This window comes from Laccaria bicolor, genomic scaffold, assembly GCF_000143565.1.
Source record: "Laccaria bicolor S238N-H82 LACBIscaffold_8 genomic scaffold, whole genome shotgun sequence".
Lineage (NCBI taxonomy): Eukaryota > Fungi > Basidiomycota > Agaricomycetes > Agaricales > Hydnangiaceae > Laccaria > Laccaria bicolor.
This window is the reverse complement of record NW_001889879.1, coordinates 1,092,891-1,106,980: the sequence shown is the minus strand read 5'-3', so window position 1 is coordinate 1,106,980 and position 14,090 is coordinate 1,092,891. Positions and strand designations below refer to the sequence as shown.

At 48.7% G+C, this 14,090-nt stretch overlaps 4 protein-coding genes across 4 annotated transcripts; 1 reads left to right on the top strand and 3 right to left on the bottom strand.

The window, feature by feature from the left end:
* Nucleotides 1–843: 843 nt before the first annotated feature.
* Nucleotides 844–1,248, bottom strand: LACBIDRAFT_318195 (uncharacterized protein; the record flags this gene model as incomplete). The annotated part of the gene is made up of 2 exons (XM_001879242.1): nt 844–1,139; nt 1,200–1,248. The coding sequence occupies 2 exons, from the start codon at nt 1,246–1,248 to the stop codon at nt 844–846; spliced, it is 345 nt and encodes a 114-aa protein (XP_001879277.1).
* A 463-nt stretch (nt 1,249–1,711) lies between these two features.
* Nucleotides 1,712–2,115, bottom strand: LACBIDRAFT_318194 (uncharacterized protein; the record flags this gene model as incomplete). The annotated part of the gene is made up of 3 exons (XM_001879241.1): nt 1,712–1,759; nt 1,818–1,889; nt 1,948–2,115. 3 exons carry the CDS (start codon nt 2,113–2,115, stop codon nt 1,712–1,714), a joined length of 288 nt encoding a protein of 95 aa, XP_001879276.1.
* Nucleotides 2,116–4,843: 2,728 nt separating this feature from the next.
* Nucleotides 4,844–5,438, bottom strand: LACBIDRAFT_318192 (uncharacterized protein). The gene is made up of 3 exons (XM_001879240.1): nt 5,298–5,438; nt 4,990–5,213; nt 4,844–4,926 (listed from the first exon to the last, which is right to left on the bottom strand). The coding sequence occupies exons 1-2, from the start codon at nt 5,395–5,397 to the stop codon at nt 5,107–5,109; spliced, it is 207 nt and encodes a 68-aa protein (XP_001879275.1). The 5' UTR covers nt 5,398–5,438; the 3' UTR covers nt 4,844–4,926; nt 4,990–5,106.
* A 399-nt stretch (nt 5,439–5,837) lies between these two features.
* LACBIDRAFT_293747 (uncharacterized protein) lies at nt 5,838–9,735 on the top strand (the record flags this gene model as incomplete). Its single annotated transcript, XM_001879496.1, is given in 27 exon segments — nt 5,838–5,964; nt 6,112–6,186; nt 6,212–6,274; nt 6,396–6,467; nt 6,523–6,585; nt 6,638–6,697; nt 6,753–6,780; nt 6,943–6,996; nt 7,041–7,117; nt 7,169–7,219; nt 7,270–7,338; nt 7,393–7,461; nt 7,619–7,708; nt 7,767–7,820; nt 7,878–7,963; nt 7,983–8,082; nt 8,140–8,183; nt 8,555–8,564; nt 8,622–8,665; nt 8,716–8,821; nt 8,879–8,934; nt 8,992–9,033; nt 9,089–9,202; nt 9,259–9,306; nt 9,358–9,438; nt 9,492–9,593; nt 9,655–9,735. 22 exon segments carry the CDS (start codon nt 5,838–5,840, stop codon nt 9,022–9,024), a joined length of 1,431 nt encoding a protein of 476 aa, XP_001879531.1. The 3' UTR covers nt 9,025–9,033; nt 9,089–9,202; nt 9,259–9,306; nt 9,358–9,438; nt 9,492–9,593; nt 9,655–9,735.
* Nucleotides 9,736–14,090: the final 4,355 nt, after the last annotated feature.

The following is a 14,090-nucleotide window of genomic DNA, read 5'->3' as shown; positions in this document are numbered from 1 at the left end:
TGGTCGTCGAGGATCTTGCTCACAAAACTGGATCTTACCGAGACTTTTGTTGCAACATTTACCTCTCGCCGCATCGCATGGTTCTCTTCCTTCAGTATTACTCTACAGACATCTACCTCGGTTTCGCCCGTGAATCTCTAATGTAAATGTGTACAGTCGCGTCCTCAGTTATGTGCTTTTTCCTCGATTCTCTTCAAGTTCGTTTTTCAAATTTACACCCCGTCTGATGCTGATACATGTAACTAACGCAATTTGATATCCTCTAAACTTTTTTCGAGCCATCTGAAATATGCTACTGTCCACCTGACCGAATTTACGAGATGTGCATTCATGTCAGAGTTTCGCGGATTTCCAGAGCAGGAAACAATTTACCTGTCCATTCCAGGACTACCAACGCCCTACTTTCCAATTGAAATGATCTGGCAGCTCTGGCCAGCTCTGCATACTTGTCTAACCCTCAGAACCAATCCCCCATTGGCACTAAATCCCCACGAATACTCATGTCCTCCTAACGCCCTGCTCCTGTGCTCGGTTTACCTGATGTAGGCTCGCCGGTCCGTTTTTATCTACTAGATTGTAACTTATCGCCGGTTCGTCCACTGAATTCGATTAGAGTACACCGCTTCCACATACGTACGCCCCCATTTGTTCAAGCTGATTCGGGCGAATAAAGAATTTTTAAACAACGAAATTTGAGTCTGCCGTCGATATCAGTATGCCGCCTACTCTATAAGGGGATGACGCTTTTTTTATTTTTATTGCAACTTACCCCGTCGGACCAGCGTTCATCTTTTCTTTTAGCTTGAAGTCTTCTTTCCTTTGCTTAGCCGGAGGCCTTGCCTTTTAGTAGACGGGAATCTTTCTTTGGTGGGTGGGGAATTTTTTTTTTCGAAATGCTAGTGTTTTAGAAAGTATGTAGAGGAAATGAATCGGTGTAGAGAAGAAAGAGAGGAAGAGAAGCAAATTAAGCTGTGGAACTGAAGGCGCTGGAGCTGAAGAAAAATTGCCCAGTCCCCAATTTGCACGTGTCTCGCAATGTGAGGAGGGAGGAGTTCTGTATCCCACAAATCCGCATTTGTAGAAGCCGAAGGAGGTTCCCAGCAGCCAGTCGTCATCCCTCCAGAAGCAGCAATCAAGCACTGCCTATCGACCATAATCGTCGTCAACCCCAAAGGTACAAGCAAATAACGAAGACGCGCCTCCTCCTGATCCGATGACTGTGAGCATCTCAGGTATAGTCACCTCCATGGTGACGTTAAGATGGATGCCAGGAAGCGAGAGCGGATCGCGGGAATCCCCACGTCGAGATTCTTGTTTTAAAGCGGGTGTTGGAAATCTAGGATTGGAGGCAGGAATGGAGTTGAAGAAGGGGTGAAAGTGGGGGCAGGGCACGCTCTGTTCATATTCCAAAGACGTTGAGCAGTCCCATCCACATATTTGGGTAAGCAGAATTGAGAGCTAGAGCGTGAATATCACAGCGGGAGCGGAATTAAAATTGGAGTTGGAAGGGGACAGCAAGCGAGGAGGGCAAACACATCATGCTTGGGTTTGTGTTGTTTGTTGGTAGGTATCAAATTTCTGAGGGAAACGGGCCCTTGGATATACACAATGACGGATGGGCGAATCGATACGTACCATCAGCTTATGGGTCGTGTGGTGTGGATACTTGCGGGAACGAATGGTCTACCTTGTAGCAAATCAGCCGCGTTGTCTACAAGCATGGCCTGCAGGGCTTCTGTAACTTGGGAGTGAAGATTTTCTCGTAAACAGCGTCAACTTGAAGTCTGAAGAAGGGAACAAGGGAGGAGCTTACTAGCACGACCGACAGCCAACATGTACTCCTCATTCGCGAGCGTCATCTCCTCCTCTAATTGTTGTATTCTCTTTGCCTGGTTGGTGTATGAATGTAAGCGAAAAATCGAATTGGGAGGATCGACATGGACTCACTTGTTCTTCCTCCGGTTCTGGCTCTGGCAAAGAGTTGATAAGATACTCTATCTGCTTGGCTTTCACCATCAAGTCCGTTAATAGCTCTTTCTTGTTCGCTGACCGACGCAATGCGTTATCCTTTTGTTGAAAAAGTAGACGAGGCGGGTCACTCAGCTTCAAACACATGGGGGGTCATACTTGTCGGGGTTCTGTTTTTTCGTTACGGGAATCTCCCGGCTGACTTGAAGGAAGTTTGACCGAGACGTTAGATAGCTGATGCTGTTCGCCATGATCAGGAGAAGCTGAAGACGACTAAAGTTTGTTCATTTAGTGCTCGAATTTTTCGTGTTGAGATGAAACGCATACCTGCTGTATTTCATCTTGAAACTGAGTTTACCTTGTCCATATGCGATAGTTCCTGCAGCATTGCGCTGCTGGGTAGGACCTTGCCCACGATATGGGATTGTGTGAAGATTGTCACGTCGGACTTTGTAGTCACCACTTTCTCCTGTACCTCCACCACCTCGTATCGAAATCATGGTAGTGACGGTAGAAGCATTCCAGATCGCCACGATCTCGTTAGAAACAAGTCGAAGGTGATAAAACTCTTACATATTGTGAGATATGGAGCTGACTGAGCGTTAGGTGGAGTAAGCTGACAAGGCCAACCAGACTCGGGCACGGTGGTTCTTTTGTGCATTGTCAAAGGTGAGCGGAATTTTTTGTTTTAACGACGACGAGCTCATATTTCTTCAATCACAGCGTAAACCGCAGGAACCTATCGTCTCATGTGCGTTAGGCAAGTTGTACAATAAGGACTCGATAATAGTGTATTTGCTCAACAAAGCGGCCTATGGAGACGGGAAGAGAATATCTGGTCATATCTGGTCGCTGAAGGTGAGTCCGAACGCCGCTATTTTCTGCGTGCAGGCTAATCCAGCGATGTAACAGGACGTGAAAACTCTGACTCTTGGCCCCAATCTTGCACCTCAGTCGTCCGAGCCATCACCAAGCGACGCCGAACGACCACAATTCGTCTGCCTACTTAAAAAGAAGGAGATGAACGGTGCCCAGTTCTTCGTCTGCCTCTCCACCTGCGGCTGCGTCTTCTCCCAGGCAGGGCTGAAGACCGTCTCTGCCTTGTCTTGTCCAAAATACCAGGAGAACGACAAAGGGAAAGAAAAAGCGGCTACAACGGACCCTTCAGACGCCGGACTCGAGCTCTGCCCTCGATGCGGGAAGAAGTACTCCCGGAACGAGGACGTCGTCCTGCTCAACCCTTCTCAAGACGAGGAAGACACCATGCGTGAAGCAATGGAGCGCAAGCGCCTCTATGAACCCGTGAAGAAGTCTAAGTCGTCAAAAAGGGGAAGAACAACTCGCCCAAGGACGACGCAGAGCATTCACCGAAGGGGGCAGTGGGACCAAGGACTAAAATATCTGCGGCGAGTCAGGCGGTGGTGAGTGGGCTAGCGACGCAGGAGGCGGAGCGCAAGTCAGAAATGAGTGACGTTGTAAAGAGCTTGTATGGGAAATGGGACGAAGAGGAAGGACACTTTCATTATGGACACTTTTAAGTTTTACTAGAGTACGTCTTCCCTCCGGTTTTGATTTCATTTTTAACCCTGACTCTTCGTCGATAGTATGCCTAATCGTATGTTTCTGTATCCATCGTCAATGTATCATAGCGCTGTATGTATTCTTGCTTATTGTGGTTATCGAAGACGTGAGGCCGTTAAGAGTTACAAGGAGTGGCCAAGCCGGTTAGTATTCTCTCTTTTTCTTTCTTCTTTCCCCTTCACCAGCAACGGTTAATTCGTATGAGCGACAAAAAAGGCGTTATGACCTCAGGCTCAGTGACTTGACGAAGCCAAGGCGGGGCATCGACAATATCGGTTTCGCCTGTGCGAGCACTCTACTCGTTGTCGCTGCGTTGTCGACATTAGCCACTCCTGCAACTATTCATACCGTGCCTTGCGTTCAGCTTGGCAAGACAACTCTTTAGACGAGTACTGGTACAATCACTTCACCCGACCGCCCTGTTGCCAGATCGGTGGACGTTGTTTCTCCGCATCCATTTTATCCGCGCCGAGACGGAAGCTCGTAATATGAGCGACAACGTAAGAGGGATGCTGTTGATGGGTAGGTACGATGAAGTCATGAATTTCCCTAAGGAAGAACCCACTTTGCGATAGGACACTTAGATGAGTTATTGCGATTGGCTAACGTCGACTGGAGGAAGGCTTGCAATATTCGGTAGGGGAAGTATGCCGTAGAAGGTACTATCTGCATGTGAGGGAATGCGCGTCATGTCGAGGAAAGACCTACCTCATTGACGGTCCTCATCATCAGATCTGATGGCCTTCCCTCCCTTCCACACTAATCTCTTCTCTACAAATTTGAGCGAAAGAAACGGACTGTGGAAGTGTATGATCAACATTTGAACTGAACTGAACATCATACGAGCCGTGTGAGACATAAAAAAGCCACCTTAGTGACAACTCCCCCCCCTCAACAGAGCCGACGCTATCACCGGATTGGTTGCGATATCGCCATCCGGAGCATAGGACTTCTAGGTTTGGGAAGGTCCTTCGACTGGGCTCGATTCGGCAGAGTATCTTGTAGACAAGATATCGGTGTCCAGAAAGAATGTTGGTCCAACAAAGACCTCGTCTCAATACGACTACCGCAGGTGTAGGCGCGGAACAAGGCACTGCGAGGGCGAGGATAGATGGAAAGCGATGCGAGGCGAGGGGTACACTGTAGATGGGTGTGATCTGCAAATGGGTGGATGTGTGGTTTTGATTGTGAGAGAAAGCGCCAGAACGGGGGTTGTTGAGGGCCACGGCGCTGGAATGCAGATTGAGGAGTCTGAGGTATGCGTCCTCACACGCGCACGCGAAAACGTAAGAGAGTCTATTCATCTACGCCATTGTCACCACATCTAATAGAGGTCATAGCCAACAAAACTCACGGTCGTCCCACAATCTCTCCAATCTATCACAACCCAAAAAGATCAGCCCTCCTCATCTCCAACGCTGAAAAGCAACGAAAACACACCTTAAATATCCCATACGCCTGCAATCCATAGATACCCACCCGCGCAGCCTCGCCATCCCAGACCAACTTGCCAAAAGCGCCGGTGCGAGAGACTTGGTGCCAAATCGACTCGTAAGCCTATCGGACGGCTGAGAGGGTCGGTGGCTGCAGTCGTTCAGCGACGTAGCTCTGCTTGAGAACTTCTTTGGTTACGGAGAGGTTGTATAGTAGTGGCTGTTTGTACGCTGTTCGCATCTTCCATTAGCAAGAGGGTCCAAGTACTTTTTGTTGCTCTCCCAGAGTTTATTCGCGTTTTTCTGCGCACTCGCCAGCGTGTCTTGTGCTTTCTTTTGGGTTGATTCGGAAGTGGAATAATATAGGCAGCGACTTTGGAAAGCTGAGTGAGCGACTGAGGGCCGTGGAGGGCATTGTTGGTTGGTACTTAGAGGACGATGGATGGTCGACGTGTCGAGTCAGTGCTAGTCGGCAGTGGCAACGATCGTCCAGTGCTTAGTCAGCTTCTGTAAACACGAACTACATCTTGACTACATCTTCCCTTCTATCCACCATTGTCATAAGGTTGACAAGGTAGCTGTTATTGATGTGAACACCTGAGGAACCTATGAAAAACGGCAGGCAAGCTGAAGCTCGCCATTTGCAGCCACTAGGAAGAATTAATCGGACCGCAGAGCCGTCATGGTCCCACCATCATTTTCTCTTGCCTTCCCAAGCATGTCCACTCGGACCGTTCGTCCAGACTGCGCAGTTACCAGACCCTTCCCACCATTGTCAATGTTATCTTAGCCGCAGCGGTATAAGTATCTTCTCCTCGTGAGATAAAGTCCTCAACCTGCCGCCATCGTCTAGTCATGGCTAATCGCAAGTCTAAGTCCGGTGGACAATCGCAAGGACCCAAGCAAGCCGCAGGAGGAGGGGCATCTCAGTCCCCTAACCCCCAAGCTACCAATAAGCCTCGATCTGTAGCTGCAGCCCATCGTGATTGCAGTAACTCTTCCATCGTCGTCCATTGCTAACTTCCTCTCAGCCAAGATGATGGGAAACGCTTCCTCAAAGCCTCCAGCATCATCAGGTAAATATTTAACCCAATCTCCCCACCCCCCAAATATGATTGCGCGTTGTCAGGTACAGCTGCTGCACCTAGACCCCCACAACCACAACCACAAGCCAACGCACCCCGTCTATCAAATGGGACTAAACGTAAGCAAACCATTCTTTGCCTCAGATCAAAATCCTGATAACGGGGCTCCCAAATCTCAAGGCGCCAACGGTTCGAACTTTGTCAGAGGTAAGCATCAGGGATTCGGAGCTTGCGTACATGAACTTTGTAGGCCTACACTGGTCTACACGGCTCGTGTCAGCAAGTCCCTAAGTCCTGATGAGCACCTCCGACATCTGCTTATCAATAGTATCTCTATCATCAGCCGAAGCAACCTCTGGACACAGGGCATCCCAAGATCGATCTGTAAATCAGGGTACGCGTAAGTTCTTCAGAGTATATTGTTCTTTTCCAGTACTAACAGAACCTTTCATCAGCTAAACGTAATGAAAGTGGGCTGAACAATGGCCCTCAGAAAGTCCAAAGGCCTTCTCCTCAACGTGAGACTTATCCTTGTCTTCATTCGCGTGATCTGAGGTTCCTGTCATACAGCCAACATTTCTTCGAAAAACGCAGCACCGAAGCCGAAACATTCTCAGGCCTTCTTTGGAGGTAAGCTTATCATCTTCATCTGTCCTTACGCCATCCAATTAAACGGCTCTAATAGGTCAGTCTTCGGCCTCCAACTCAGCGCCGTAAGTATTAACCTGTTGTTCGTCTGTAACTGGGACTGAAGGTATTGGCACCAGGCCTTCACCACCCCGTCCCGGAAACGTCCAATATTTGCATGTGCCTAAAGGTGATCCCATTAGACCTATTCAGATGTCGTCGTGTAACTTAAAAATCGCGTAAACTAGTAAATGGAGCAACCATATCCGGGAACAAGGTGTTCCAAGACCCATCGCCGAGGTGTAAGACCCCCTACTGTCCCTCGTCTTACCATTGATTGAATCAGCGTCGCAGCAAAACAGAGTGGCCATACCCAACCTCGTGCTCAAACAGCACAGAACCATACTCCGACCCCCCGAAAGGGTGAGCTCTAGCCAATTTTTAAATTTTTGGTCGCTCATGTTTATTCCATAGATCCTACTTTCTTTTCAGCATCGCCAGCCCATCAACAGCAATCAGGAAAAAGTGAGCCGTCCTACACCCGTCGCTGTTTCATTTTTATTGAAGAAGTGTAGATACTGCCAGTAACACTTTCCCGAAGGTCCAGGTGGCAACAACGCAAGCTCAACGCCCTTCGCGTGGTGGTAAGCTTGTGTCATTTCCCCCTGTGTGCACACCATCTAAACTCGAAGCGCTAGGTCAATCGTCTGCACCATTAGTTCAAGATTCTGGGAAGCCGTCGCTTAAGTCTCAGCAACAACACAAGGGTAAGCCTCGGTAGTGCATCTGTCCATATGGATAGTCCATTTTTGTCTTGTTGGCAGCGCCCCCGCATGAGTCGCGTCTCATGCAAGAGACATCCGGTAAACGCGAGTGTTTCGACCTTGTAACCCCAATGTTCACGTTGACTGATGACCATGGAAGGCCACACCCCTCCAAAGCCCTCGACGAACGAGGGAAAGCCGCCTATGGGAAGTGCGTTGTCGACCGTATTTTCACTTTTTTCTACTGGATGTGAGTTTATCCATTTTCATGATCTATTACTTATTTAACCGACTGTCCACTCCCCCAGCGGAAGCTCCGGGGAATCCGTCCCCTAAGTCTCAGCATGCGCAACAAGGCAGAGGTAAGCCTCGGTAGCATATCTATCCATAGAGATAACTGATTTTTGTCTTACTGGCAGCACCTCCGCACTCACGTCTAGCCCAGGAAACGTCCAGTAAAGGCAAGTGTTTCGGTGTTATGATTGCAATTTTTGAGTCGGCTGATGTAAATATAAGGCCACAAGAACACCCCGGCCGAGACCCCGACGAACGACCAGGGCAAGGGACAACCGCCTACTGAATGGGTGTTGCCAAAAGTCTTGTCATCGTTTTTCTCTACTGAATGTGAGCTTGCTCATCTTCATGGTCTGTTACTTATCTAATTGAATATGTATCCTCCAGCAAAAGCTCCAGGGAACCCGTCGCTTAAGTCTCAGCATGCGCAGCTACACACAGGTAAGCCTCGGTAGTGTATCTATTCATACAGATAATTGATTTTTGTCTTACCGGCAGCGCCCCCACCCTCGCGCCCCGTGCAGGAGATACCCAATAAAGGCAAATTTTTCGATTTTATAATTGCGTGTTCAAGCTAATGTAAATATAAGGCCACAAAGACACCCCTGCAAAGTCCGTCAAAAATAACGAGCGCCAGGGACATCCGCCTGCTGAAAGCGTGCCGCCAAAAGTATTATCATCGTTCTTCTCTACTGAATGTGAGCTTGCTCATCTTCATGGTCCGCTCCTTATCTAATCGAATATGTATCTTCCAGCGAAAGGTTCTGGGAATCTGGCATCGCATAATCCCCAGCAAGCGCAGCAACACAGAGGTAAGCCTCGGTAGTGTATCTATCCATACAGGTACTTGATTTTTGTCTCACTGGCAGCGCCCCCACACCCGCGCCCCGTGCAGGAGATACCCAATGAAGGCAAAATTTTCGATGTTATAATTGCGTGTTCAAGCTGATGTAAATATAAGACCACAAAGACACCCCTGCAAAGTCCCTCAAAAATAACGAGCGCCAGGGACATCCGCCTGCTGAAAGCATGCCGCCAAAAGTATTATCATCGATCTTCTCTACTGAATGTGAGCTTGCTCATCTTCATGGTCCGCTCCTTATCTAATTGAATATGTATCCTCCAGCGAAAGGTTCTGGGAATCGGCATCGCACAAGCCCCAGCAAGCGCAGCAACACAGAGGTAAGCCTCGGTAGTGTATCTATCCATACAGATACTTGATTTTTGTCTCACTGGCAGCGCCCCCGCACTCGCGCCTCGTGCAGGAGATAGCCAATAAAGGCAAGTGTTTCGATGTTGTAGTTGCAATGTTCAAGTCAGTTGATGTAAATGTAAGATCACAAGAACACCCCTCTGAGGCCCCCAATGAATGACCGGCCACAGGGGCAGTTCCCTACCGAGAGCGTGCTGCCGACACCGAAAGTGTCGCCATCAAATCATTTTGCTGGATGTAAGTTACCCATCTTTATTGTCCGTTACTTATTTAACCGAATGTGTATCTTTCAGCAAACGGTACTGGGAACCAATTGGTTAACTTCGTGATTCCTCCTGGATGTATGTTCTTCCACTGTTCCATGAATACACGGCTAAATTTCCTTCTCTCAGCGACGCACAACTCTGCAACTGTTGGTAGTGGGTCTGTCCACCCTCGAGCTGCGAAGAAGCAAGGACCAAATGTTGTGAAACGTAATGAAGCCCCGTGCTCTTTATCCATCGCATGGACTAACTTAAATATCTAGCCGCGTTGAGTCATGCCGCAGATTGCTCTCCAATGTTGAGCAAGCCTCAGGCAGCTGCTGTGCACCGGCTAAAACAATTTCAAGTTCGATCGAGCTCTAGCAAAGGTATACCTTCAACGTCACCGTGATCCTAGCAATGACTGACATTTTCTATCGTGGCGCAAGCATTATCTCAGCATGATCCTAAAAAGAAAGCTGCTGTTCGCAAAGACTTACTACGTCAACGTACCCCCACTCTGAGGTGGCGAGAATCCGATACCCCTAGGACCATCTCAGCATACTCCACCTTAAGCGCTGCGCCGCTCCCATCGCCTCCCAGGAACGAGTTCCAGAACAAAGTTGCTCGTAAAACAATTTCCCAGAATCCTGATCTCTTTAAGGTCGTCTCACCGATCAAGGTCGACGTTTTCAAAAAGTATGTCGAAGACCACCCCAACCAATCATTCGTCCAATCTGTTGCCCGTGCGGTCAAGAAAGGATTTTGGCCATGGGCGGACACCAGTGATCCTAGTTTTCCTACCACGTATGACGGTTCGCGTCAGGGTTCTCGCATTACCAGCGAGGATAAAGTCAAGTTTATTCGACAGCAGTGCGAAGACGAAATGGCGCTTGAGCGATGGTCGAAACCTTTTGGCAGTAAATTACTGCCTGGGATGCATTCCGCCCCAATCAATGCTGTGCCGAAAAGCACTCCGGGAAAGTTCAGGCTTATTGTTGACCAGAGCAGGGGGCCGCACGCCCTAAACTCGACGATTTCAAAGTCCCAAGTCAAGGTCCAGCTCGACAATATACACGATCTCGGCGATCAACTCCTAGCCGCTCGGAAGAAATACCCTAACCGTGAACTTTGCTTGTTCAAATCAGATGTCAAAAGCGCGTACCGACAGCTGCCAATGCATCCATTATGGCAGATTAAACAGGCCGTCCCCATCAACGGTCAGTACCACATAGACCGGTGCAACACGTTTGGAAATCGAGGCGGTGGATGGAACTGGGACTCATTTATTTCCACCGTCAATTGGATTGCCACCGAGAAAAAAGGTGTATCCGGCCTCCTGGGATACGTCGACGACAATTTTGGCTGGGAATTCAAGCGAAACAAACAGTTCTACAAGCCGTACAATAAACATCTCCCTACCAAGCAAGCCCGACTCCTTGAGCTCTGGGACGAACTCGGTATTCCGCATGACGAGGAAAAACAACTCTCCGGCCCTTCCCTTCCCATCCTAGGCTATCACGTCGATGCTAAGGCCATGACAGTCAAAGTCCCCGACGAGAAGAAGGCCAAGGTCGTTGAATTACTTCGGAGTAACGCTCAAGCAGGGAAACCTTACACCCTCAACGAGCTGCAGTCCGTTGCCGGGTCTGTTGGCGGCGCCCTTAGTCTTTATCCGCGCCTCCGTCCGGGTCTCCGCGTGCTCTTTAATGAGATGATGGAACCGCAGGAGGGGGGTACTACCAAGCGTAGGGTAACAAAGCCTGTTGCTCGCAGCTTGTCGTCGTTGGCGGACTTCCTTGAGCATGCCCCGCCTGTGCCGATTCGACACCAGAAGGAAAAGGTGCGCGGTATTGTGGCTAGGACGAAATAAACAGTATATACGGTATGTTGATCAAAGTCAACTCAGCTATGTGGATTAATTTTGAAGTCACAAGGCAAAGACAGTGAGCGAGAATGGGTGTAGATATTGAATTCATGTATAACAGAACGAACGGGGGACAACCCACATTACGATTACTAGGACTACATAGTACGATGGTTAAATAAAAATAAGTGGACAATTGGTGAACAGAAAAGAATTTAGCCTGCCCTCGCATCCTGCCTGCGTAAGTGAGTTGCATGGTAGTTTAGACGGGATCTCTTTCTCGCGCAATTTTATCGTGTTCAAGATTTCCCAATCTGTAAAGAGGCGTTGCGTCAAAATCTGTTTTTTTCCGTCTCGAAGGCCGAATCATAACCGTGACCACGTGACCCAACATTGCTTTCAACCCTCAGCATGTCCATGTCACCCACAGCCTGCATGATGGATACAGTTCATCTGTGGCTTTTCATTTTGCCCCTTGGTTACATTGGAAGCATTTTATTTGACATGTCAATATACATGTGTCTAGCAGTCCCATGTTGATTGCATTTGTGTGTGCATATTCACTTTAGCACAGTAGTATATCATCCGCGATGAGCAAGCACGAGGAACGAGTGCAAGCTCATTATCGGATAAGATAACGATTGAGCGTCAGAACGAAACCAACTGTTTGTACTTATAAGTACAAACACTTATCTATGTCTCCGAATCTTAGACAAGGAGACTACATTTATCCTTGTCCCTCAGACTATCGTTCTGACGCGGGAAAAAGAGTCCTTTCAACCTCAGTGATTTTTCGAATTTTCGACGGTTTTTTCTTCAACTTTTACGATGGCCGACACTTCCCAAAACTCTCAAACTGCAGCTAGTACCGCTGGGAGCTCTCAGACTGCTGCTACACCTCTTTCTCAGACAGCCGCTACACCTGTTCAGACGGCGGCTCCACCTGACTCTTTTCTTCCTGCCCCTGGCGTTCCTCGTACTCATACCTCACCGACGGTTATTCAAATGCTGAAGAAGCTTCCCTTGGTTTCGGTTCTTCAGATGAACAAGGAAATCGAAGAGAAAAATGCGGCCAGGTCTCGGCAGACCTTTGACCACATCTCTGACCCTATTGTTCATACCCAGCCTGGATCCGACGAGGCTTCTCTGATTTCTCTTGATGAAGCTGATTTGAACCGTTTCCGAATCCCGTCCTTTGCAGCTTCTTTCCCTAATTTGATCTATGCTAAGCTTGCTAAATGGATTGCTGATGAGGAGATTAAAGAAAAGCTGAAGGTCAAGAGGAAGACTACTGATGATGTTAAGCTATCTGCGGAAGAAGCTAGGATTGCCAAGCGGTGCTGCATGAATGGGCAAAAAATGGTGCCTTGGGTTGTTGGAGTCCCATGGCAGGCCACCTTCCCTCAGAGTCTTTTTGATACGGAAATCTGCATTGCAGTACCTCTGCCGTTCTTTCTTAATAAGAATCTAAACATCTTGAATGTTGAGGCCTCCACTCTACCGACGACGAAGACAAATCCGAATCCTGGTGAGACAAAGGGCACTGTCATTCTTGATATCGAAAAGCTCTCTGCGCGCTTCGGAAAGGAACTCTCTCTGTCTTGCAGTCAGTGGACGGAGGCTGCTGGTAACATGTATTTGTTCCAGAAGGAACGTGATGAAGAAGGGACTGCCGAGGCTCATAGCAACTGGTATAATGACCATTTTTGCTTCTATACGGCCCAGGACACTAAAGACGACCTTTACGATGCCTGGAAGGCCGATGAGTTGAAGTTCCGTCAAGAACATTGGGCAAAATATGGTGCATACGATGCTTCCCACTACTACCAGGCCTACAAGCTCTCTGAGAAACAGCGGGAAATGATGACTGACATTCGTGGGATGATGGCGTCTGAGCCCACCAGGGCTTCTTTCACTGTGATGGCTGGGAAACTCATGCCACGACTCACTCCTCACTCATCTCAGACACGTCCCTCCCAGCCCTTTTCATCCGGCAGCAGCAAGTCTTCCTCCTCGACACCCGACTGCCTCATCTGCGCTGAGCAAGGCCACGATGCAACCCAACACGCCGACAGTACTGTGATTGTCAAGTTCAAAATCCGACGGGAAGGCAGTATGGTCCAAATACAGCGACCACAACCTCCTTACCCCTGATAACCGGGTCATTTGCATCTGCTGGAATCTTAGAGGCAACCACAGACACGCATGCTCTCATAAAGACGAACGCGCCCATCTCTGCTCCTTCTGTGGCAGCAAACGCCACCATGCCTTCTCATGGACCTGTCGTCCACAACCTTCAAACTGATGCATTCGTTCAGGCGTCGCTTTCCCTCCCTCTGTCTTATTCTGATTTCTCCGCCTCCATTGTCCCTCGCCCCCCTTTGTCTTCTACTTCTCCAGACGAGTCTCTTCTTTTCCACAGAGTCCTGCATCCATACAACACTGACACTTTCGAAGTTTTATTGCGCAAACACAACCTCTTCGACAACTATCCTCTACTTCCTTTCAACCTCTGTTTCGGCTTCCCTATTGGGCACATGCCTTCACTCCCCCACACCGTTATCATGCCCAACAACCCCTCCATTCTTTCTTACCCCGACACCGTCTCTGACTACCTCACTAAAGAAGTCAACACCGGAAGGCTCTCAGGCCCTTTTACTCGGGGGGATGTCGAGCGGATTTTGCGTGGCCCCTTTCAATCATTGTCTCTTATTGTTTCTGTTCAGCCACAGGAACCTGGGGTGCCTGACAAGCTGAGGGTTTGTCAACACCTCTCTAAGGCTTCCAAACTTCATGCCTCCATTAATTCGTACATCCACAAGGACGACTTTCCTACGTGTTTCGACACCGCATCTAAAGTCGCTGAAATTGTGAGTATTCCTCTATTCCGTTCCTTTCCCACCTTTCTTCCCTTTCCTATTACACATCTCTTTTGTGTTTTGTGCATGGAGATGTTTTCTTTTGTTAGTGCTGGCCTCGCGTCCGGTCGCTCTTTGGGTATTTTTGCTCTGTGCAA